Raw genomic sequence first — 25,739 nt, forward strand, 5'->3', positions numbered from 1 at the left:
TTTTATATTTTATGTTCTGCAGTGTTTGAAATTCTGAACATTTTATTAAAGGTTAAACATTTTATCAACGGTAATATACTTGATTTTGTGTATAAGTACAAGGAAAGAATACAATAGATTTTTGTATTCACATTTTAAGTATGCAATGAACTTAAGTGGGCATAACACAACCTATTTTAAAAATAAAGAATTAAACATCAATTATTCCTGTAACATTTTAATTGTGTTTGTAGCACTTATTAAACAGCTTTCCCTACATGTGGGCTGTTGAAACCGAAAAGGGATTAATTTTGTTTAATCACAGAATCACAGAAACCCCACAGTGCAGATAGAGGCCATTTCGGCCCATCGAGCCTGCACCGACACATATCCCACCCGATCCCCGTAACCCCTACACCAACACATATCCCACCCTATCCCCGTAACCCCACGTATTTAATCCCCCTAACACTAAGGGTCAATTTATCATAGCCAATCAACCTAACCTGCACATCTTTGGACTGTGGGAGGAAACCGGAGAAAGGAACTGTTCTCTGAATTCAAATATATCAATGCTGTTTCCAGGTAGCAGTATAGAAGTGCAACTCACAGCTACAAATAACCTATAGCAATTAAATCTAGATCTTCCAGTGCCTGTGCTTCGCTTGCCCTGCAGCATTAGCAGTTGAAACGTCTGCATTTTGTAAAGGTCTGTGTTGCTTTATGGGCACACACATCCTTTAATATTTATAACCAGTATGTATTCAGTGTGTGAGAGAGAAGTTTATCTGGTGGTTACATGCACAAGGCTCTGGGTTTAATATGCAATATTAACATGTCTGCGTGCAAGTCAGTTGTAAGAAAAATAAATGTACAGACTAGTCACGTTTGTTAAAGGAATGAAAATAGGTTATGCAGCACATGACGCACAGATAAAAGCCCAACTGGTTAAGCTGTGAAGACTAAAATGTCACAAGCGTAATCTTTGTTCATGAAATGTTAATGTGCCTTTGATTTTACATTAGTGTAAATTGGGAGGATGAGAATGTGTGGGTGCGGGATCTGCAAATGGGGATAGATATCGGATTGATTTCCATTTCCATGTTGTACTGCAGGCTGTCATCAGGCAGTGATGAGCACAACTGTCTTGAGGCAGTGGTTTGAAAAATAGTCAAGGGCCCAAACGCCAAAGAAAAAAGCCATTTTGGGAAGTGTCTGTATAACTGTCCTGATAATGCAGCACATAATTTAAATAAACAACTAACTTGGGGATTGCTATGGGGTAGTTGACATGCAGTAATAATTCTAGGGATGTACTAAGTTGATGGTTCATGAATAACAAACCAGAAAATTGAGAGTCCAATTAAAAATTGTGCCACATCACTCAATCTGCTAAAGTCAGCAGCAAATTTGGAATGCATATTTTTACATTTTGTATTCATAATGAACAGAGCAACTGAGATTAGTATTGCATTTTAATTGTTGAAGTTCATCTCCCAGTATGAGTTTATTTTATATACAGATATAATATTGTTGTACTCTTACATTTTTTGTGATTAGTGTTATACTATTCACTGTCTCATGATTTGTATTTTTTTTTTAAAGTAAAGCATTGCAGGTCACAAGATTTTACATTTCCTAGTAATGCTTGCTGTTTTAGCATCACAATCTTGCATCTAATCAAGATATATGAGCATTGATGCATTTTACAGTTCTGTATAAATTTTACTATAGTTTTTATCGGCAAGTTAATGAAATGAAGATGGAACAAACAAGAATATTCCCCAAATGCAATTCAACCACTACAATTTTCCCCCCATAATTAATATACTCCGCACTAAACATTTTACAGGAAACTCTTTTTTATCCGGCACCGACGGGGTGCCGGTTTATCAAAAAGTCCAGATTACAGAGAGGTATGGTAAAAGGTATGAGAGCCCCGTACACGGCCACAGATCCAGGCGTCCCTGTTGCATGGCAACAAGCGCAGGAGCCCCGGCCACAGATCCAGGCGTCCCTGTTGCATAGCAACAGGTGCAGGAACCCCGGTTACACGGCCACAGATCCAGGAACGGTCACTAATATGAAGTAAAACTTACTGAACCTACTCCTGAATTTTGCCGGTTAACAGAGATTTCCAGTTATTTAGGTGCCGGTAAATCGAGAGTTTCCTGTAATACATGTATCTTTAAGTATGCCAATATGTTTCACGGACTGCAACAAATTAAAGGTGGTAAGTTATTGGTTATCTTCAGAAGACAATTTATCAACTAAGAGGATGTATATGTTTAACTAAGTTAATACTGAAGGCTAAAGTTTCCAGTAGCAGCTTCTGATTCTTCAGCCTTCTAGTTCCTAACTGTATTCATTTCTTTCTCCTGTTGTATTCTGTATAAATATTCAAATTATACCTTTTCTATACCTCGTGCAGATATATTTAAATGCTCACAATGAGTCAGAGGGTGAACTGTTTTATAATCATAGGGGTATTTATGCCAAGCAGGGTATAATATCAGGGCTACTAATATACAAGACTAAATAAATCAAATTCTGTTTTTACTAAATGGTATTCTGGAATTGTTACTGATACTTCAGTGATTAAATTCCACAACTCTGTCCATTACTCTGTGAAAACTGTAAATGAGTGGCATTTATTTGATCTATTCATTTACTTGCGTGTTTAAGTTTTATCAATTACCAGTATTAAAGAAGAGCATGCATGGCATGAAGATCATTTAGCATCAGATATCTGATATTTATCCTGGTTCAATAAGGAGTATAGAAGAGCATGCCAAGAGCAGCACCAGGTGCATCTAAAAATGCAGTGCCAACCTGGAGAACTGCAACACAGGACTACATGCATGCTAAAAAGCAGAAGCAGCATGCTATAGACAGAGCTAAGCGATCCCGCAATCAACGGATCAAAGCTCTGCAGTTCTGTCACATCCAGTTGTGAATGGTGGTGGACCATTAAACAACTAACCGCGGAGGAGGCTCCATGAATATCCCCATCCTCAATGATGGTGGAGCCCAGCACATGAGTGCAAAAGACAAAGCTGAAGTGTTTGCAACCATCTTCAGCCAGAAGTGCAGAGTGGATGATCCATATCGGCCTCCTCTTGAGGCCCCCACCATCACAGAAGTCAGTCTTCAGCCAATTTGATTCACTCCACGTGATATCAAGAAACGGCTGAGCGCACTGGATACAGCAAAGGCCCCGACAACATCCCAGATATCGTGCTGAAGACTTGTGCTCCAGAATAGCCGCGCCTCTAGCCAAGCTGTTCCAGTATAGCTATATCACTGGCAGCTACCCGACAATGTGAAAACTGCCCAGGTATGTCCTTTACACAAAAAGCAGGACAAATTACCGCCCCATCAGTCTACTCTCAATCATCAGCAAAGTGCTAGAAGGTGTCATCGAAGTGCTATCAAGCAGCACTTACTCACGAATAACCTGCTCACTGATGCCCAGTTTGGGTTCTGCCAGGACCACTCGGCTCCTGACCTCATTACAACCTTGGTCCAAACATGGACAAAAGAGCTGAATTCCAGAGGCGAGGTGAGAGTGACTGCCCTTGACATCAAGGCAGCATTTGACCGAGTGTGGCATCAAGGAGCCTTAGTAAAACTGAAGTTATTGGGAATTCGGGGGTGGGGGGGGGAAGGAAACTCTCCATACCTAGCACAAATGAAGATGGTTTTGGTGGTTGGAGGTCAATTATCACAGCCCCAGGACATCGCTGCATGAATTCCTCGGCAGTTTCTTAGGCCCAACCATCTTCAGCTACTTCATCAATGACCTTCCCTCCATCATAAGGTTAGAAGTGGGGATGTTCGCTGATGATTGCACGTGTGAGTCATGGGGCGGCCATCTTTGATCCAGGCAACCGACACCAGCAGTGCCTCATGTGAGTTGTGGGGGCAGCCATCTTCTCCGCCATTTTGTCCAACCTCGTGGGCGCCGCCATTTTACCCTCCACGCTCGACCGCCACCTCGCCTCCGGACTCGACCACCGCCTCACCCGCAGACTACGGCAGCTCGCTGAGCCACACACTAGCCTCCGTCACACTGGACCAAGCCCGCCCGCACCACCTGTCCAAGTCCATGATGGACATCAAAGTTAAACGGCCGCGCCACGACCTGCCTGTTCGACAGCGGAAGCACGGAGAGTTTCATCCACCCAGACACGGTGAGCCACTACTCCCTCACTGTCCGGCCAACGCGCAACCGGATCTCGATGGCATCGAGGTCCCACGCCACAGACATCAGCGGCTACTGTGTCGTGACCCTGTCGGTTAAGGGCACGGAGTATAAAAATTTTAAACTCCTCGTCCTCCCCCAGCTCTGCGCTGCCGTCCTACTAGGGCTGGACTTCCAATCCCGCCTCCAAAGCGTCACTCTAGCATACGGCGGACCCCTCCCCCCACTCACAGTCGACAACCAGCAGCCTTTAAACCGCCCACCGCGTAACACCTGCGGCCTATCCACCCTCAAGGTCCCGCCACCTTCCCTGTTCGCTAACCTCACCCCCGACTGCAAACCCGTCGCTACCAAGAGCAGGCGGTACAGCGCCGGGGACAGAGCCTTCATTAGCTCTGAGGTGCAGCGTCTCCTGAAGGAGGGCATCATCGAGGGGAGCAGCAGCCCCTGGCGTGCCCAGGTCGTGGTCGTTAAGACCGGCAATAAAAACCGCCTGGTCATCGACTACAGCCAGACCATAAACCGGTACACCCAGCTGGACGCATACCCCCTTCCCCGCATATCTGATATGGTCAATCAGATTGCACAATACCGAGTATTCTCTACCATCGACCTTAAGTCGGCCTACCACCAACTCCCTATCCGCCCTGAGGACCGCCAGTATACCGCCTTCGAGGCGAATGGCCGCCTCTACCACTTCCTTAGGGTTCCCTTCGGCGTCACCAACAGGGTTTCGGTCTTCCAAAGGGAGATGGACCGGATGGTTGACCAGAACGGGCTGCACGCCACGTTCCCCTATCTAGATAACGTCACCATCTGCGGCCGCGACCGGCAGGACCATGATGTTAATCTGGAGCGATTCTTCCGTACGGCCCAACGGCTGAACCTCACCTGCTATAAGGAGAAATGTGTGTTTAACACCTCACGCCTTGCCATCCTCGGCTGCGTAGTAGAGGACGGACTCATCGGCCCCGACCCCGAAAGAATGCGCCCCCTCATGGAGTTACCCCTGCCCAAAGGCGCTGAAGAGAACCCTGGGGCTCTTCGCCTACTATGCCCAATGGGTGCCCAATTATGCGGACAAAGCCAGACCCCTCATGAAGTCCACATCCTTCCCCCTTACGGAGGAAGCGTGCGCTGCCTTCTCCCTCATTAAGGGAGACATTGCTAAGGCCACAATGCACGCGGTGGATGAGTCCATCCCCTTCCAAGTGGAGAGCGATGCATCCGACTTCGCCCTAGCCGCTACCCTTAACCAGGAGGGGAGACCGGTGGCCGCCTTCTCAAGGACCCTACAGGGCCCTGAGATCCGACACTCGTCGGTCGAGAAGGAGGCCCAGGCGATTGTGGAGGCTGTACGACGCTGGAGGCACTACCTGGCAGGCAAACGATTTACCCTCCTCACCGACCAGTGTTCGGTCGCTTTTATGTTTAATAACAAGCTGAGGGGTAAAATCAAGAACGACAAGATCTTGAGGTGGAGAATCGAACTCTCCACCTATGATTATGATATCTTGTACCGGCCAGGTAAGCTGAACGAACCCCCTGATGCTCTATCACGAATTACATGCGCCAACGCGCAAATTGATAGACTTTAGACCCTCCACAACGACCTCTGCCACCCCGGAGTCACCAGACTTTACCACTTCATTAAGGCCCGCAACCTGCCCTACTCCATCGAGGAGGTCAGGACCATGACCAGGAACTGCCAGACCTGTGCCGAGTGCAAACCGCATTTCTTTAGGCCGGACAGAGCAAGCCTGATCAAGGCCACCCGCCCCTTCGAGCGCTTGAGCATCGATTTTAAGGGGCCCCTCCCGTCCTCTGACCGTAATGTGTACTTCCTCAACATTGTTGATGAGTACTCCCGTTTCCCCTTCGCCTTCCCCTGCCCAGACATGACCAGTACCACAGTCATTAAATGCCTGAACGACCTCTTCGCCTTGTTCGGGTTCCCAAACTATATACATAGTGACCGGGGCTCCTCCTTCATGAGCGAGGAACTCCGCCAGTTCCTACTAGCAAGAGGTATTGCTGCAAGCAGGACCACCAGCTACAACCCTCGAGGGAACGGCCAGGTGGAAAGAGAGAACACGACTGTATGGAAGGCCGTCCTCTTAGCCTTAAAGTCTAAGGGCCTCCCAACCTCCCGCTGGCAGGAAGTCCTCCCGGCAGCGCTGCATTCCATCCGGTCACTACTTTGCACTGCCATTAACGCCACCCCCCATGAACGAATGTTTGTTTTCCCCAGGAAGTCGACTACGGGAACCACACTACCAACCTGGCTGACCTCTCCGGGGCCCGTCCTGCTGCGAAAGCACGTGAGGGCCCATAAAACGGACCCCCTGGTCGAGAGGGTGAACCTCCTGCACGCCAACCCTCAGTACGCCTATGTGGCATACCCAGACGGGCAGGAGGACACAGTCTCCTTGCGAGACCTCGCACCCTCGGGCATTCCGGAGACACCACCTTCACCCACCCCCCCCCCCCCCCCCCCCCCCCCCCGATTCCAGCTCAGGTAGACGGCATGCCGGAACCCCACGAGCCCTCGCCGACCACGCAGACACCAGCATCACCACCGGAGAATGCAACACCGCCGCTGCGACGATCGGAAAGGCTTACGAGGCCTCCGGACAGACTGACATACCAGAACTGGTAGTACACATCACCCCGCCGGACTCAAATCTAAACAAGGGGTGAATGTGGTAAACCACTTTTGTCGTTCACTATCGTTACACTATAGTTATCACTGTTATATCGTTACTCTATGGTTATCACTGTTCACACTGTTGTATCACTATACGAGGTCGCCTCTTGTCACGCTGTTATACCTGGGCTGACCACTGCTGACTCCGCCCATGGCTCCACCTACCTGCCCAGGTATAAAGGTGGTCGACTGGCTGGTATTCCTCCTTGTTGGATCCGATCACCCACGAGGGTGGGCTCTGTTATTTAGCCAATAAAAACTTATAGTTACTTTCTTAACTCGTCGCTTTTCATTGGATGAATTGATAGGTATATCAAGTGTTCAGTGCCATTCACAACTCCTCAGAGAATGAAGCAGTCCATGCCCACAAGCAACAAGACGTGGATGACATTCAGGCTTGGGCTGATGTGTGGCATGAATGTTACCTGACACTTAAGTGCCAGGCAATGACCATCTCCAACAAGCGAGCGTCTAACCACCACCCCTTGATATTCAACGGCATTACCATTGCTGAATCCCCCACCATCAATATCCTGGGATTCACCATTGACCAAAAACTTAACTGGACCAGCCACATAAATACTGTGGCAACAAAAGCAGGTCAGAGGCTAGGTATTCTGCAGCGAGTGTCTCACCTCCTGACTCCCCAAAACTTTTCTGTAAAGCCCGCACCTCAATAATACACGGACTTCGGGAGAACAGTTTAACAGGTACTTTACTGAACAAGAGGCAGCTTGAAACTGAAACTACAGAAGCCTGCTAGGGCCTTTTATACAGGGGTGGTCACTGCCGGTACTGCAGTCTAAGACCAGTTATTCCCTTAAAGGTACATACACAACAATTCCTCCCCTTTTAGATAAACAGTACATAACATTCATTTAACAACTAAATAATAACTAATTACAATTACAATTTTCTCAGTAATATATACATCAACTGAAATAGTCATTTATAAGTTCAGTCTTTGAGGAGGCTTCCTGATCCGGACTGGATAGCGCCTTTCTCGAGTATCCTGTTCTGGTGGTGGAGTCAATTCTGGCTCATTGTCATTGGTTGGTTCATCAGCTTCCAATACCCCTGCTTCTGAGGTAGACGCAATCTGTACTTCGGGCTCATTACCAGGTACACATGCTTGTGGTACAGGTTTGGCTTGTTCCTGTGACTCTAGAATCTGGTCAGCATGGCGTCTCACGATGCTCTCTCCAACGTCCACTGTGTACATTAGTGGTCCCTGCTGTGTGCATATCGTGCCTGGCTGCCATTTTTCTGTTCGGTAGTCGCGGGCCAAGACTGGTTGCCCTATCTTGAAGCTCCTGGTTGGCTTCTCATTTATCTGCTGGAACTGCTTATCCTCAACATCTCGTTTTATGTTTGGTTTGAGCAAATCCAAGCGACATCTTAGTCTCTGGTTGAAAAACAGTACGGCTGGAGTTTGGTTGGTTACTGCATGTGTCACATTCCGGTAAGCAAACAGGAAGTTATCCACCTTGTGTTGCAGTGGTATGTCGTCATTATACATTGCCTTTATGACCTTTTTAAAGGTCTGAACAAACCCCTCAGCCAATCCATTTGTGGCTGGATGATATGGGGCAGATGTGTAATGTTCCACCCCATTATTCTTCAGGAACCTCCGGAAATCCTCAGACACAAACTGTGGGCCATTGTCGGAATAGATCTGTTCTGGCAACCCATTCCTGGCGAAGATGGTCCTTAGGACTGCAATAGTTTTCTCCGTGGTGGTGGAGGACATTTTAATGACCTCTGGCCATTTCGAATGGGCGTCCACAGCGATTAGAAACATTGAGTCCATAAATGGACCAGCGAAATCAATGTGTACCCATTGCCATGGAGATGAGGGGCACTCCCATGGATGTAGCGGGGCCTGTGGTGGAGCGTTTTGGACCTTCTGGCATCCTGTGCATCTCTTGGTCATATCCTCGATTTCTTTATCGATTCCCGGCCACCACACAAATGCCCTGGCTAAGCTCTTCATTTTTACCCCTCCCAGATGACCCTCGTGAAGCTCATTGAGTACTCTATCTCTCAACTTGGGTGGAATTACCACTCGGGATCCACACATCAAGGTTCCCTGGCACACTGACAGCTGTTCCCTCCTTGGCGAGAATGCTGGCAACAGTGAGTTGCCATATGCTGGCCATCCCTTCACCGTCAAATCATAGACCCGAGAGTGTGTCGGGTCATTTCGGGTTTCCTTCACTCTGGAGCCCGCAGACAAACTTATCCCGTAAGGTGTCTGCCAGTCCTGCTCCGAACTGGCAGTGCTTCGATAACTTGCGTAGTTCCGTAAGATAGTCAGCATTGCTCTCATCTTTGTGCTGGTTTCTTTTATGGAACTTGAATCTTTCTGCTATCAGCAGTGGTGTAGGGCTTAGATGTTCCTGTAAGATATGAACAATCTCCTCAAAACTTTTCCCCATTGGTTTAGCTGGGGTAATTAAATTCCGCAATAGGCCGTACGTACTCGCACCCATCAGATTTAATAATACCGACGCCCTCTTTCCATCAGCCACCTCATTTGCCTTGCAGTACACTTCAATTCTTTCCACATACGTGGTCCAGTCTTCTACCTCGTTGTCGAAAGCAGTGACACTGCCACTTTTCGGCATCTTGGGCGATTTAAAATGGCGCCTCCCGCGCTTTTGCTTCTTCCCCAACGGGATAAAATGGCGCCTCCCGCGCTTTTGTTTCTTCCCCTTACTGCCACGCTGCTCCTAGCGTTCTACGGGGTAATGGCGGCGACCCGCAGCTTCGGCGCATCTCGCTTTCCTTCCCCCCCCCCCCCCCCATTTAGTTTCTCTCCGCTGTCCTGTTCTCGAGCACCGACCGCGCCCTGTGCACTCCACCCTCTCTCTCTTGTTTCCTTTTCCCAGCGACGCTGCGCGGCCCGATTTGTAGAGCCGCTCGATCGAGCTTGAGCCCGCCGCAGTCCGGAAGGGTCAGCGCGCTACCTGCTACCAGCACGATTCGCTGGAACCACAGTCTCTCCCGCAATTCTCCAAACACTGATGGATTCTTTGGGCGGTTGCCCTCGGTCGACACCCGTTGCTCAGACTACGACCTTCCAGGACCTTCCTTTCAGGCGAGATCCCCGTGAGATGATGCCACACTGCAGGTGAGTTCGAACTTACTCGTCGCCACTGTAAAGTCCGCGCCTCAATAATACACGGACTTCGGGAGAACAGTTTAACAGGTACTTTACTGAACAAGGGGCAGCTTGAAACTGAAACTACAGAAGCCTGCTAGGGCCTTGTATACAGGGGTGGTCACTGCCGGTACTGCAGTCTAAGACCAGTTATTCCCTTAAAGGTACATACACAACATTTTCCACCATCTACAAGACACAAGTAAGGAGTGTGATGGAATACTATCCACTTGCCTGGATGAGTGCAGCTCCAACAACACTCAAGAAGCTCGACACCATCCAAGACAAAGCAGCCCGCTTGATTGGCACCCCACCTTAAACATTCACTCCCTCCACCACCAGCGTACCATGGCTGCAGTGTGTACCATCTACAGGATGCACTGCAGCAACTTGCCAAGACTTCTTCGGCAACACCTCCCAAACCCGCGACCTCTACCACCTAGAAGGACAAGGACAGCAGGCGCATGGGAACACCACCACCTCCAAGTCACACACCATCCTAACTTGGAAGAATATTGCCGTTCCTTCATCGTCGCTGGGTCAAAATCCTGGAACTCCCTCCCTAACAGCACTGTGGGAGTACCTTCACCACATGGACTGCAGCGGTTCAAGAAGGCGGCTCACCACCACCTTCTCGAGGGCAGCTAGGGATGATTAAAATCTGTTGGCCTTGCCAGCGACGCCCACATCCCATGAACGAATTTAAAAAAAAAGTATTGCTGGGTAGGAGGAGTAGGATTTAGCTGCAGTGGAGAATTTTCCTGGGTTTTAGTAGCACTGGACACAAAGTCAGTAACTAAATGTAATATTATTGTGAAATATATATTTTTTGTATTTTAACTTTTATTTAAGACCTTTGAGCATTAGAACTTTCAGTTACTGAGAGAGTTTTTTTTTCAAAAAGCATTCTGAATTCAATAACAAACTGACAGTGAAAGTCGACATGGTTTTCCCATTATAAAATGTTGATGTAGGGTTTTTCCATTGTCACGTGTTGACACACTGGTTTTCCATTATAAAAGCATGATACAGGAAGTTATTGTGTAGAAAAAATATGAACCATATACAAGATTTTTAGTACATAGATTATGATCCATACAAGTAGTAGTAGTTTTAAGATTATATACAAACCTGAATGCAAGTGTTGCCAAACTAGCCTACAGTTTAAAAAAAAAAAATGGTTGTGATTTTACCAGGGCAAGTAGAGAAAAAAACCCCATGCAACCAGTGTGCTTGAGGAAAGAGAGGTAGAGAGGCGGAGAGGTTTAGGGAGGGAATTCCAGAGCTTAGGGCCTCAGCAGCTGAAGGTACGGCTGCCAAGGATGCAGTGATTAAAATCGGGGCTGTGCAAGAGGCCAGAATTGGAGAAGTGCGGATATCTCAGAGGGTTGTAGGACTGGAGGAGGTTACGGAGATAGGGAGGGGCGAGGCCATGGAAGGATTTGAAAACTAGGATGAGAATTTTAAGATCGAAACGTTGCTTAACCGAGAGCCAGTGTAGGTCAGCGAGCGCAGCGGTGATGGATGAACGGGACTTGGTGCGAGTTAGGATACGGGCAGCAGAATTTTGGATGAGCTTAAGTTTATGTAGGGTGGAAGATAAGAGGTCGGCCAGGAGTGCATTGGAATAGTCAAGTCTAGAGGTAACAAAGGTATGGATGAGAGTTTCAGCAGCAGATGTAAAGTAATGAAAAAGACTGAATCACAGTCTTCAATCTTCATTATATAGATTAATCATAGTAATTGGAACCTGTAGAAGTTTTTATGCTTCTAGTTTTGAACTGAATATAATGGTTATTGAACAGAATTATATAGGTTGCATTCAGTGATTCATGTACTACAGAGTACAGGGAGACTATCCTTTATCCGAAAACCTCGGGACCAGCCGTGTTTCGGTTTTCGGAAAATTTCGGATTTCAGAAGGTATTTTATAAGACTGGGAAATTTGTCGGGGGTCGGGGTCGGCGGGGGGTCGGGGGTGGGGGTCGGCGGGGGTCAGGGTTGTGCGCACGACTTACGCTGAACGAAAAAACTTTCGGTTTTTAGAGGTTTTCGGTTTTCGGAAGTTCGGATAAAGGATAGTCTACCTGTACTACCAAGTTTTGACGGTGGTTCCTTTATCAGAATTCACGATATAATCATACATTTTCTCTGACAAAGTAGTAAGAAAAGGGAAAACAGCCACAGTTAATGCTCAGTGTTTGGGATATTTTGTGCATATTTATTTTGGGAAAATAGTTACATCGGCCTTGAAATGACCCCACAGGATACCAGTATACAAATGGGTTAATGTCTCCTTTTAAAATAGCGGAAGAAAGAATGTACAAGTGAATTTGTATGCTCATATCACGGTATAGTTTCAAAACCATAGTACATTCAGGTTATTCAGCACATTAAGAATAGGAAAACCTGAGCGTCTCTGAAGTGACTAGCTGCTTTATTTACATTGTGGGTATTTCTTAGGACACACAAAACATTACATAAATGTTGGAAGCATAAACAGTTCAGACAGTCATGTCAGATGAACACTTTAAGAACATTCTGTATGCTTTTACTAACCAGTTTTGTTCTAATGGCTTTTTTATTGCAGGAAATATTTTCCTAAAGCATGGGTCTGAACTGCGACTTATTCCCAGGGACCGAGTTGGAAGTCATTAACCATTTGTCACCCAGAGCGCCACCTCCTGCTGAAGAAAACAATATTTATTTTTGGAATTTTTTACCCATGTGTCCTTGCTGCTTTTATTATGCATTCCTTTAAAACCTCTAGTAGGACTCCAAGGGTTTTAATGAAAAGGCAGGTCTTTAAGCAGAGAAAATCTAAATGATGTATATTGCAAATTCTCAAAATAGTACTGCTTAAAATGAGGTGTACTATAATGCAATATAAAAAAAAAAGACCCAGCTCAAAAAAAACATAATCCTTAAGCAGAGAGTGCTAATAACCTTGGAGTGTGGACTTTTCCTAATGTATAAGCATTATACCTACGCAAGGGATTTATCGGAAGGTATTCTTATACATAGCCTGTTGTAAAATGCTTGACATTAAGTTCCTGATGCTTGGATTTCTAAGTATTTTAACACGCTTTCTGTATTCAGAAGATATGAATCCTGAAATTCATTAAAATAAAAGTAAACTGCAGAAGTTGCTTCATCGCTGACATTACAACCTATGGTAGAACTATAAGTTTTAATATTTTACTGTTGTACATTGTGTAAGAGCTTCATTTGATTATGCATTTTGGTCAGTGGACAGAATGTTCCTAGCCAGATGGTAGAGTAATTAATAAGGTATATTTTTGTGGCATAAAAAATCTGTTCATTTAACTTGTTTCATTTTCATAATCTCCATCAGAATTGCATTAATTGACGTGTGTGTGTGTGTGTGTGTGTGTGTGTGTGTGTGTGTGTGTGTGTGTGTGTGTGTGTGTGTGTGTGTGTGTGTGTGTGTGTGTGTGTGTGTGTGTGTGTGTGTGTGTGTGTGTGTGTGTGTGTGTGTGTGTGTGTGTGTGTGTGTGTGTGTGTGTGTGTGTGTGTGTGTGTGTGTGTGTGTGTGTGTGTGTGAACATTTTCCACTAGCAAGAGTTATACCCCAGTTGATTTTTCCTCCAGCTTGAGGCCAATTGCTCTCCAGCACAAAGGATCAAAGTTCATACCTTCCTTGTCTGTATCGCTCACCACCACACCAGATGGCTAGTTTACCCACGGAGGCAATAGGGTTAGGGCAACCCAGTACTTTTAAAGTTCAAAAGATCGGCCTTCCTCAAAGTGTAGGATTGTATCTTGGAAGTTAAATTTGGTTCTCCAAAAAAATAAAGAAAAACAAAAGCACGTATGCTGTGAGTTGGAGAAATGACAGGCACACATGAGTTACGAAGGTCTTTACGCAACCGTCCATTGTAGTAATATGTCCAGTATTAAACTAGATTTAAAGATTTATTTTTTGGGCATATGTTCAGTTAATAAACTGGGCCAAAGCCATAATATATCAGCCATGTTGTTTAACTTTGCATTCCACTGTATTATAAACTACTATTGAGGTTCTTTCATCCTTTGGAAATTTCAGAAGTGATGTATGTACTTGTTGTGTTCTTCCTGAACATGAACAAGTTGAAAACTGCTAATCTTGTGCTAAAAAGAGTAATGAATGCAATAAATCTAAAATACAGTTTTAAATATACAAGAAGCAGTCAGCGATTGAAGGAGAAAGAGATTTATACTTCAGGTGGGGCCCTTTGTCAGAACACCATGCATTTGTCATAATTTCATACATTTCCAATTTTGAGCCTGTGACCTACAGTGTAATGTTTTTCCCTTGATTTCGTATTGACCAGAAGAGTCAGCGAGCGAGCTGCAAGCTCAGGTACCCGACGGTCTTTTCAACATTTGGCATAAGGAGAAAACAGCCCCAGGTGTTTACCAAAGATTTCTGAGTTCCATGTGGCAAAGGGAAAGCCAACTTTGCATTTGTGCTACAATTTTTCCAACCTGTTGCTCAACAAGCGGATAGGCTAATAGGTCACAGTGACTTAGAAAAGGATTTATCTCCTAAATTAGTTCACTCTATCTCGGGCTTGAGGGGCCGAATGGCTTACTCCTATTTCTTATGTTCTGTGCTCATTGCTGTTTAATCAAAATGACTTACCACATGGACTGCAGCAGTTCAAGGCGGCGGCTCACTGCCACCTTCTCAAGGACAATTAGGGATGGGCAATAAATGCTGGCCTTGTCAGCGGCGCCCACATCCCATTAAAAAAATATATAATTTTTTTTTTTTTCCAAATGACTACTGTTAATTTCTAAACATCTGCAGATATTTAAGGCATGGATGTTGTTAATGACCAGCACATTAACACACTGATATAAACAGGATGCAGATTTTTGGCTGGTATGGTAACATAGTGGGTGCAAGCTTCAGTTGTCAGTTCCTGATTTCAACCATGCCATTGTGGAGGCGCATTAACCAGATAAAAGGTACTTCCCCCACAGGGGGGAAAGGTAAATTGGCAGGCCATTCATTCCGGCCCACTCTTGTGTACCTTTAGAATGTTGAATGTCATTGTAATGCCAATGGTAACCCATTCATTTTAAATGAGTTGCTATTGACAATTTATGATGGGAAGAATATGTCTTGGTGTCTGGCTTGGTAAAGAGCTGGAGGGTAGGTTTGCATCTTGTTTTCAGTTCTGGAGACACAGCGAAAAGGATTTCTATCTTCAGCCTAGATGTCACCATTCAGGACTATGCTGAAAAATACAAAAGATGCTTTTTTTTCAATGTGATTCTCTTCCGTTATTGGTTCAGCATGTGGCACATAAGATGTGACCAAACAGTTGTGCTTCATAGTTCAGAACTCCAAGCCACACAATGGGAAGTTTTGCTTCAGCCCATTTGTGAGATCTAGCACCAAGCTATGATGTGAATTGAGGCAAAAAGGGGAAATGGAGAGTAGGTGCACTCTGGCCTGTAGTGACCTGTAGTTTTAATACCCTGGAGAAGCCAGCCTTACAACAGGCACATCTCTGACAAAGCATAAGGACCTGGATTATGCAGTTGGTGACCAGTGACAAAGCTGGCTGCCTATCCACCACCTTAAACATCCACTCCCTCCATCACCACCACACCATGGTTGCAGTGTGTACTACCTACAGGATGGAGTGGGAACACATCATCTCCAAGTTTTGCACCATCCTGATTTGGACATATATTGTAATTCCTTCATCATTGCTGGGTCAAAATCCTGGAACTCCCTACCTAACAGTACTTTCACCACATGGACTGCAGCGGTTCAAGAAGGCGGGGGTGGAAAATGAATGCTGGCCTTGCCAACGAGGCCCATAGCACAAGAATGTCATTTTTTAAAGGCTGATACATAACGTCTACAGCAGCAGGGTAGCTGGCAAATTGTATTCTGTCCTAGGTGAATCCTTCCAGCAAGCTGACGGTACCCATTCTATAGCTGAGAATTGGGAGAACAGCTGTTGGAAGACACTACATGGACCCAGGTGTAAGAATATGAACTCGTATTTCCAGGGTTCTACTCTGGGTTTCAGAAAGACGAGCTGCTGCCAAAGCTCCGCATCTCAAATTTGTAGAACCACTGTTGGATTCAATATGGTGTGTCGCCATGCTGTGGTCAGAAAGATAGTGATTTGTGATGCTCATGAGTTCCTGGTACCTGCTATCTCCTTAATAAGTGTGCAAAGCCTAAGGAAGTAAACATGATCTGCCTCACTTGCCGAGTTGGCTCCAAGGTAATTTGTCTGATGATGGATTATTGGAAGTGAATCGCCCTCTGTGGCAGTCTCGGTAATCCAGGACTGCAGTATGCCCAGGGCATTGACCAGGCAGCCTAGCTCATTAATGGGACCCGAAGGATAGACCTGTCACATGGAGGCTGAGATTCTTCCCATTCGAATCCAGATGACCCTGCAAGCCAATCGCATAACAGGTATGGTGGTTCTGTATGGAAGGCAGAGTGGGTAAGGTAAATACTTTTAACTGGTTAAATTCCAGCACACATTTTGTGATCCCTAAGTTATGACTCTTGCCAATCTGCACCCAAGCTCTGGATTTAGGTGAGCATGGTATATTCCCAGAAGGAGCGAGTATGCACTCTGTATTTGGATAAAAAGAGAAAGCACCTGTGTTGATTTCACCATAGCTTGGGATAAGGGCAATAATGAAGGACAATTTTATGAGAATATTATCAAAGCAGAAATAGAAGGAATAAGGCTTTGAGGCAGTGAGAGATTAAAAAAATATATTATTGTAGCAGGGGGAAAGGATATGAAAAAATTAAATGATAAAACTAAGAAAAAGGTTATGGGTCAACTTTCAAAAAAATTAGAGATAATATTGAGTTATGGAAGTGAATGCACAACACATTCACAACATAGGGAGTTGGAATCATTAATAACTATGGAAGGATATGATATAACTGAGACATGCTTAGGTTTGACAGGACTGGGAACTTAATCTTTCTGGTTATAATATTTTCAGGAGCGATAGGGAGGGGAAAGGGAGAGAAGCTGGCAGTGTTCATAAAGAATTCTATCACAATGCTAAAACATAAATATGTTCTTGAGCTGTGTTCATATAGAATCCTTATGGATAGATTTAAGAAATAGGAAGAGAAATAGCACAACTCAGAGTGCATTGCAAGCCACCAAACTGGAGATGCGATAGAGGGGCAAATGTGCAAACAGTTTGGAGAGATGTAAGAACAACAGTGCAATAATATTGGATGATTTTAACTATTGTCAAAGTAGATTGGAATGAAGGTAATACATGCATAGGGAATCCTTCCAAGATCGATATGGTTAGTCTACAAGAAGCATTGCTTAATTTAGTTCTGGGAAATGAAGTGCGGCAAATAACTGATGTAAGAGTTGGAAAACAATTGTAATGACAAAGTAAGGCTCACTGTAAGTGTAGAAAAGAATAACGAAGAGTCAAAAAAATGGACCCTGGACTGGCAAAAGACATTCAGCAAGCTAAGGGGATCTGGCCCAAATTAATTGGATAGAAAAGGTAGCAAACAGGCTGACAGATCAGCAGTGGGAAATCTTCAATTGTGAAGCATGGAGTAGAAAATAATTGCATTTCTATAGGATCAAAAGGGAGTGCATCAAAGAATAGAGTTCCATTAATATTCAATTTATTAACAGATTAAAATTATACTGAAACTTATAAGTTAAACTAAAATAAAAAATCTGAGAATTAGGGTTAACAATACTAAATAAAACAACGAAGCATATAGAAAGCACAGTGAGGAGGTGAAAAGGGAAATTAAAAGCGCTAATGGGGAATATGAAAAAATGCTAGCGGATAATATAAAAATAAATATTAAGGGCTATTGTAAATGAATAAAGAGCAAGAGAGCACTTAAAGTGAGAGTAGGACTGTTCAGGAATTAAGAAGGAAACCCAATTATGGAATGTGATCGTATAGTGGAGATGTTGTATAAATATGTTGCATTCGTTTTTGAAAATGATGGTAGAAATGACAATGGAGGAGGATATAAAACAATGGTTAGAAATAACTAGAAAAAGAATTGGTTCAAAAAACATAGCAGAACTGATGGCTCTAGTCACAGTTCTTCAATTTCTCAATCCTCTTTAGATTGTGCCGTGGGACTGGAGAATGGGAAAAGAAGGATAAATTGGATAACTATCAATCAGTTTAACATCAGTTGTGGGCAAACTCTAAAATTCAAAATTTGAGATAAAATTAGTGAGCATTTAGAAATGCATGATTCAATCAAGGATGAACAGCATAGGTTCGTTAAAGGCAAGTCGTGTTTGACAAATTTAAGTTTTTTGAAGAGGTGGCTGGATAGATAAATTGAATGCAGTAGATGTACATATGGATTTTCAGAAGGTGTTTGATGAGGTGTCTCAAAAGGGACCCATTAGAAAAGTTTAGGTATGTGGCATAAGAGGAAATATAGGAGGATTGATGGAAAGTTAATGTTTGGACAGGAAACAGTTGGGGCAAATATAATTGGCCAGATTTTGTGGTCCACTGTTCATTACACTTATATTTGCCCACAGACTTTCTATGGGGTTTTCCAGTGGAACTTACTGTGATTAGAAAGCCATTCAGGTGTGGCCTTCTCTACAGGGGTTCTGGAGCTTGTGTGAACAGGGAAAGCAACTGTTTATCTCCTTAACCAATCAGATTGAAGAATTGTTCATGAGCACACAGTGCCTGAACCAGGAAATATTAGTTAGAATATTTAATTCAATGTCAAATCATGTACAGAGGGAAAAATGGATGGGATTAAGAGAGAGATAAAAAAAAAAACTTTTTAATTACTTTATTTTTTTTATATTTCCAACAATAATTAAAATCTGAAGGAATAAGACCCCACACTTGTAAAAGTTAATTTTCAGTGCTAGAGAGGTTGTTTGGCAGTAATTAAGACTTGCCACGCTGTTAAAAATTTACTTACACTGGATTGGATAAGCCCTATCTTTTTCAGGCAAGTTTTAGTGTGTATCTATCATGTAAGTACAGCAACTTCACACTGTTGCATGTATTTCAATGCCGAGTCTCTCGGCGAGATAGCAGTATAGCGAAGCTCCTGGAGGAGCAGAGCAACTCGGACAGCAGCTTCCTGATTTCCACTTTTAACTGTGCATATGTGGTTGATGGAAGGTGCTATTCGATTTACACTTCAATAACAGTGAGCGCTGTTAGCCTCACTGTTGTTTTACCGCAAAATACGGGTCATAAAAACCAAGACACTGCAGATAATGAAACAAAAACAAAATGCTGGAAACGTACAGCAGATCAGGCAATATCTGTGGAGTGACGTTTTTGGTATGGTTCTGAGGAAGGGTCAATGCTCAAGGTGCCTTGTCTGTTCTCTCCACATATGTTGCCTGACCCGCTCAGTGTTTTCTGTTTTGCTTTAGGGTACATGTGTGTTTCTTGGACTGGAGAATGTTGGGAAGAGTACCAAAAAGTGAGTGCTTTGTCCACTTTTGTTCTGGGTGCATGTATAGGTGAACTGGACTTGAGCATAGGGGGCACAATGCCAAAATTCACTGATGACACAAGACCAGGAGCTTTGGCAAATGGGAGGACTATAAAAGACTTTTAAGAAGACAAGTTGGCAGATAGGAAAGACAACACTGAAGATTAAGGGAATGGTGGGCCTCCCAAATTGATTTTTAAACAAACTAAAGTAACAAAGTTAAATTAAAACAGATACTTGCTGTAACCCCATGGGGTTGGGCTTTGCCTAATTCAAGCAGTCTGTTATAATATAGGACCCGTCAGTTGGATGCCTTCTCTGATCGGTAGGCACGGCACAGGATATTTTGTTAGATTTCCTGACCTTACTGTTGTGATTTAATTTTTGTACTTTAGTTACTTTTTATTAGTTAGTTTGGGTGAGCCAACCTCCCTGAATACTATCCTCCCTTTAAGAGGAAAAACTCAATGTATTCCTGCTTCCACCAGCCGGATACAAAATAGGACCCATCTATTGTGCACACGTGCTCACTTCTTGCGATGACTTTCCCTATGGCAAATAGCAGGGAAACTCCTCTGTAATTACCGCAATAGGACTTGTCACCTTTCTTGAAGATGGTCACAATTACAGTGTCCCTGAGATCCCCTGGCATGCTCTCCTCCTTCCAGATAAGAGAAATGAGTAGCGCCAGTAGTGCTTCTCCGCCATGCTGTAGTGCCTCGGCAGGGATTCCATCTGCTTCTGAGGCCTTGTTGTTCTTCAGTTGTCGGATGGCCTTTTCAATCTCATGCCAGGCTGGGGTTGTGCTGAGATGGTGGCGGGTAGCATGCTGTGGGATGGAGTTGAGGACACTCCCAGTGGCCAAAGAGCTCCTCCCAGAGTCGCAATGCAGATTCCGCCCACTAAGGGGCACAATGGACATGATCTTCACCGCACGTCAATTACAAGAGAAATGCAGGGAACAGCACCAACCGCTCTACATGGTCTTCTTTGATCTCACAAAGGCCTTCGACACTGTCAACCACTGCCCTCAAAAGTTTGTCACCATCCTCCGCCTGCTTCACGACAACATGCAAGCCGTGATCCTGACCAACGGTTCCACCATAGACCCAATTCACGTATGAACCGGGGTCAAGCAAGGCTGTGTCATCGCACCAACGCTCTTCTCGATCTTCCTTGCTGCAATGCTCCATCTCACCCACTGGAGTGGAGCTAATTTACAGAACAAACGGGAAACTGTTCAAACTCCATCGCCTCCAGTCCAGATCCAAGGTCGACCCATCCTCTGTCGTTGAATTAGAGTATGCAGATGATGCTTGCGTCTGCGCTCACTCAGAAGTCGAACTCCAAACCATCGTCAACACCTTCACCGAAGTGTACGAGAGCATAGGCCTTACACTAAACATCTGTAAGAAAAAGGTCCTCCACCAACCTGCCCCACCACACAGTACTCCCGCCCCCCCCGATTATCAAAATCCACGACAAGGCCTTGGACAACGTGGACCACTTTCCATACCTCGGGAGCCTACTGTCAACAAGGGTTGTTGTCGACGATGAAGTCCAACACCGCCTTCAGTGTGCCAGTGCAGCTTTCGGTTGCCTGAGGAAGAGAGTGTTTGAAGACCAGGACCTCAAACCCAGCACTAAGCTCATGGTCTACAGAGCAGCAGTGATACCCGCCCTGCTGTATGCCTCAGAGACATGGACCATGTACAGCAGGCACCTCAAAGCACTGGAGAGGTACCACCAATGCTGCCTCCGCAAGATCCTGCAAATCCACTGGCAGGATAGGCGCACCAACGTCAGTGTTCTTGCTCAGGCCAACATCCCCAACATCGAAGCTTTGACCACGCTCAATCAGCTCCGATGGATGGGTCACATTGTCCGCATGCCCGATACGAGACTCCCTAAACAAGCGCTCTACTCGGAGCTCCGACACCACAAGAGAGCCCCAGGTGGGCAGAGGAAATGCTTCAAGGACACCCTCAAAACCATGTTGAAAAAGTGTAACATCCCCACCGACACCTGGCCCAAGACCACACAAAATGGAGGAGAAGCAGCCGGGAAGGCACCGAACACCTCGAGTCTCTTCGCCGGGAGCAAGCGGAAGCGCACGTCAACCCAAGCACCTCACCCACCCGCCCCTTCAACCACCGTCTGCCCCACCTGTGACAGAGACTGTAGGTCCTGCATTGGACTCATCAGTTACCTGCGAACTCATTTTTAATGTGGAAGCAAGTCATCCTCGGTTCCGCGGGACTGCCTAAGAAGAAGAAGAACACGTGTTCACTGCACTTTACATTATACAGTGTAGTAGTTTTTTTCCCATTAAGTTCTAGGATTGCAATGCTTATCAATCGTGTAAATCAGTGGCCTGGAGAAGGAACAGCCTTTTTTTGTTGCATGCTGTTTCATATTCCTTTCTTCTCTACTTCAATATGTCATGTGGAACAGTAGGATAATTTAGGTAATTGGAGAAATTCTTCATACCACCGTAAATTATTTTGCACTGTTTAAATTAACAAAAATATTTTCTAGCAGTTGTTCAGATTTCAACTATAGTTGAGGGCTATAACAGTAATGTATTGCTCTTGTGTTCACGGAGGTGAACGTGTGACCTTGTAAAATGCTTGTACCTCAGATCACTTCAATCAACTGTAGCCCCAAAGCTGTGGCAATATATTTTTATGTACTTAATGCGACAAGGGAACTTCGGCATTCTTTCAAGTTGTCATTTTCATCATGTCGTTTTTGTCCACATTTCAACAGAACTGGCAAGTGTCATCCTTAGGTTGTCACAGTCATTCATTTTGGTTTTAAAATGTGATTTGTATTAACATGCCAGTCTTAAAAATGAGCATAGAAGCATATGCTTAAATAGGTTTCCAAACAATGTCACTCTCACTGATCATAAATGTCAATCCTGATATTTAAAACTCTTGAGATTGGATTCGATGCAAGGATATATTTATGTAGCAAAAAAGACTTGCATTTATATAGCGCCTTGCATGACCTCGGGTGTCCCAAAACGCTTTACAGCCAATGAAATACTTCTGAAGTATAGTCACTGTTGTAATGTAGGAAACGTGGCAACCAGTTTGCATACAGCAAGGTCCCACACACAGTAACGAGATAATGATCAGATAATCTGTTTTAGTGATGTTGGTTGAGGGATAAATATTGGCCAGGACACTGGGGAGAACTCCCCTGCTCTTCTTCAAAATAGTGCCATGGGATCTTTTACATCCACCTGAGAGGGCAGACGATGGCTAGGACTAACATCCCATCTGAGAGATGGCACCTCCAACAGCGTAGGATTCCCTCAGTGTTGCACTGGAGTGTCAACCTAGATGTTGTGTTTAAGTCTCTGAAGTAGTTCTTGAACCCACGACCTTCTGATTCAGACACGAGAGTGCTACCACTGAGCGACGGCTGATACAAAAGACGTATTAAATTATTACATTACAGTTCAGGTATTGATAGCCAGCAATGAATTAATATTTCCACATTGATCAGTTAGCTGGCAACCAATAAAGTAATAAGTGAGTTATGCTTAGCCTCACAAGTGGACATATCAATCATTATTTCACAGGTACTCGTGATGTTTAAGTGGATCCATAATCCGGCACTCCCAGTGGAGAGCAGTGCTCCCAGGGAAAATCACAGCTTCGTGCCTGCTCTTTCTTGAGATGTACATTTCAGATGTTAGCTATTAAAATGATTGAATATTTACTTTATCATGATAAAGTAATACTATTATTTAGTGGTCCCTGTACCCTATTTAGTGTAGCATCATCTGGTGTTTAGGAAAAAGCACAGACCAAATTTAGTCACATTTAGTAGCCTCTGGTGTGCAATTATGCCCTCAATGCTTCTCAATGTTCCTTTTAAAACTGATTAAAAAGTTCATGAAATAAAAGCAAAAAATGATGGAAATTCAAAGTGGGTTGGGCAACATCTGAAAAAGAAAAGCTGACAGAGATGTTGACTGACCTATTGTTCAATTCTAACATTTTCTGTTTTTATTTCAGATTTTCAGCCTCTGCACATTTTCTCTGAAGATAACGTTGATGATTCGCAACTGTACATGAACTTACGGTGCTCGCCACCAGTTTTGTTCTTAATTTCTGTGTAAAGGTATTTCTGTAATCAAAATGCCAGCATTGAGAAACCAATCTCAAAGGAGCAATAGTTACAAAATAAATTTTGCCCTCTGCAAAAAATCTCTTCACATTGCCATTTGTTCTGAAAACATTTAGGGCTGGATTTTGCCGGCGCTCAGAGGGCAGGTTTGGAGGCGGGTTGAAGATTAAAATCATTTTGATTGACAGCTGGTTGCGATCCCACCTCCAAACAATTTTCTCACGTCGGGTCCCCGATTTGCACATGAACCCGACACCTAGTGGCGGGAAGAGGATTAAAGGCAATTACCTGCCTATTAATAGGTAGTTGCTAGTAGTTGACAGGCTATTTTTGAATTTTACCGCTTCTGCCTCAGGTTTCCCGATGTCCGGGCACCATGCCAGGTAAGTGTGGTGTGTTGTGAATCTGCTGTAATGTTTCTGGATTGATGACAGCTGCAGAAGTGGTCTGAAGGATCCAATGTTGCACTGGTGAGTCTCAGAGGTAAGAAAATGTTGGGAAATGCATTTTTAATACATTTACACATTTCTTTAGGTTACAAGTTTTGAAATCCATGTCCAGTGCCACCTCATTGGGACAACCTCTCTCACCAGTGACAGATTGCTTCTGTCACCTCACCTGCAGCTGCCATCTATTCCAGCCTATGGAGGGAGTCATTGGAGAGCCTGGGTGCAAGAGGTCACCTTTGTACAGTGATTGTCAGTATTTGCAGCACCTCAATGCTGTCAAACACTGAGAAATCAACTGTCAAAAAAAAATTGTGCGTGGTCCCTTTAAGAAAACTGGCAGATGACGCATCATCAAATGACCTCATCTGACCGGCTTCCTCTTAATTGGCCTGCAAGCTTGAAGGGCGGGCTTAACAAGACCAATCGACGTAAAATCACGTCAATGGGCTGGATGCAGTTGGAGCAGGACTGAAAGCCGGAAACCACCTGACCCGCAACCAACCCGCCTCCATTGAAAAAATCGTGGCCTTAGCGTTCCTGCAATGTTGTCCTACCGTTTCCTGTAAAAAAAATAAAAATGAAATGGATCAAAAAAGGGTAATGACGGGAGATGAACATTGGTCACTGGCAAAACCACCAGAGGGGAGATGAACACTGGTCACTGGCTAAAGAACCAGGGGGAAGAAGATGATATTTTTTTTCATGCAGCAAGTTATGATGATCTTGCAGTGGGGAAAGAGTTAAACTGATATCGCTGGCAGTTTCACTGAATGGTGTAATAAAGACCATCTTTTTCTAAGTTGCTGAATTGGCAGTGGAGATAACATAGCCGGACATGGAACCATAAGAAGCCTAAGAGGATGTAAGTTCTGTTCTGGCAGGAAAGTAAAACAATGAGTTGGAAGTAAAAGAGGCCTAGAGAGGCAGGAAAGGAGGACAATGAGTCAGAAGTACAATGTTGATGGCATAAACAAAGGTCATAGGTGCAACAACAGCTTGAGAGATAACGGCCGATAATAAAGGTGGTACTTTAATGTAACGCGGCATAGGCAACCAATCAGTGAAGATGCATGCGGGCCAAGGTCCAATCAGGTGGCAGGAATGAATTTTGACATGTGTATTGTAATGTAAAAAAATGTAGTGTTTGCTGTACCAATTTGGAAAAGGTCTGGCTAAGACAGAGCAGACTCTTTCCCTACCAGTGCAATAAAGACAACTTGACTATCGATCTAAAACCTTGTGTCGAGTGTTGGTTTAAAATACTCCACAACAATCTGGAATGCACTGCCTGAAAGGGTGGTGGAAGCAGATTCAATAGTATCTTTCAAAAAGGAATTGGATAAATACTTGAAAAGGAAAAATTTGCAGGGCTATGGGGAAAGAACGGGGGAGTGGGACTAATTGGATAGCTCTACCAAAGAGCCGGCACAGGTACGATGGACCAAATGGCCTCCTTCTGTGCTGTATCATTCTATGAAAATAACTATTTGTGTTGCTCCTGGAGAGAAGTCAATAATGTACTCCACTTAATAGATACTTGGTCTAGAGTGTAGGAAACCCTGTTCTGTGATACAGTCCTCTATGAAATATTAAAGTTCTAAGATCAAAAT

The 25,739-nt window shown here is 44.4% G+C and overlaps 1 protein-coding gene across 2 annotated transcripts in view; it reads left to right on the plus strand.

Moving 5' to 3' along the window:
• The window catches only part of ufm1 (ubiquitin-fold modifier 1), a 59,678-nt gene extending 34,314 nt beyond the window's left edge, over positions 1–25,364 (plus strand). Inside the window, exon 6 of one of the 2 annotated variants that reach the window (XM_085999400.1) lies at positions 23,569–25,364. In XM_085999400.1, coding sequence (XP_085855526.1) covers positions 23,569–23,672 — 104 coding nt within the window. In that variant the 3' untranslated portion in view covers positions 23,673–25,364. Of the gene's footprint in view, positions 1–12,643; positions 13,135–23,568 lie in introns of those variants that run through there. The other variant, XM_085999401.1, reaches the window with a different exon arrangement.
• Positions 25,365–25,739: the final 375 nt, after the last annotated feature.

Source organism: Somniosus microcephalus, chromosome 10, assembly GCF_052327205.1.
Source record: "Somniosus microcephalus isolate GS21.2 chromosome 10, FLI_Smic_1.0, whole genome shotgun sequence".
Taxonomy (NCBI): Eukaryota; Metazoa; Chordata; class Chondrichthyes; order Squaliformes; family Somniosidae; genus Somniosus; species Somniosus microcephalus.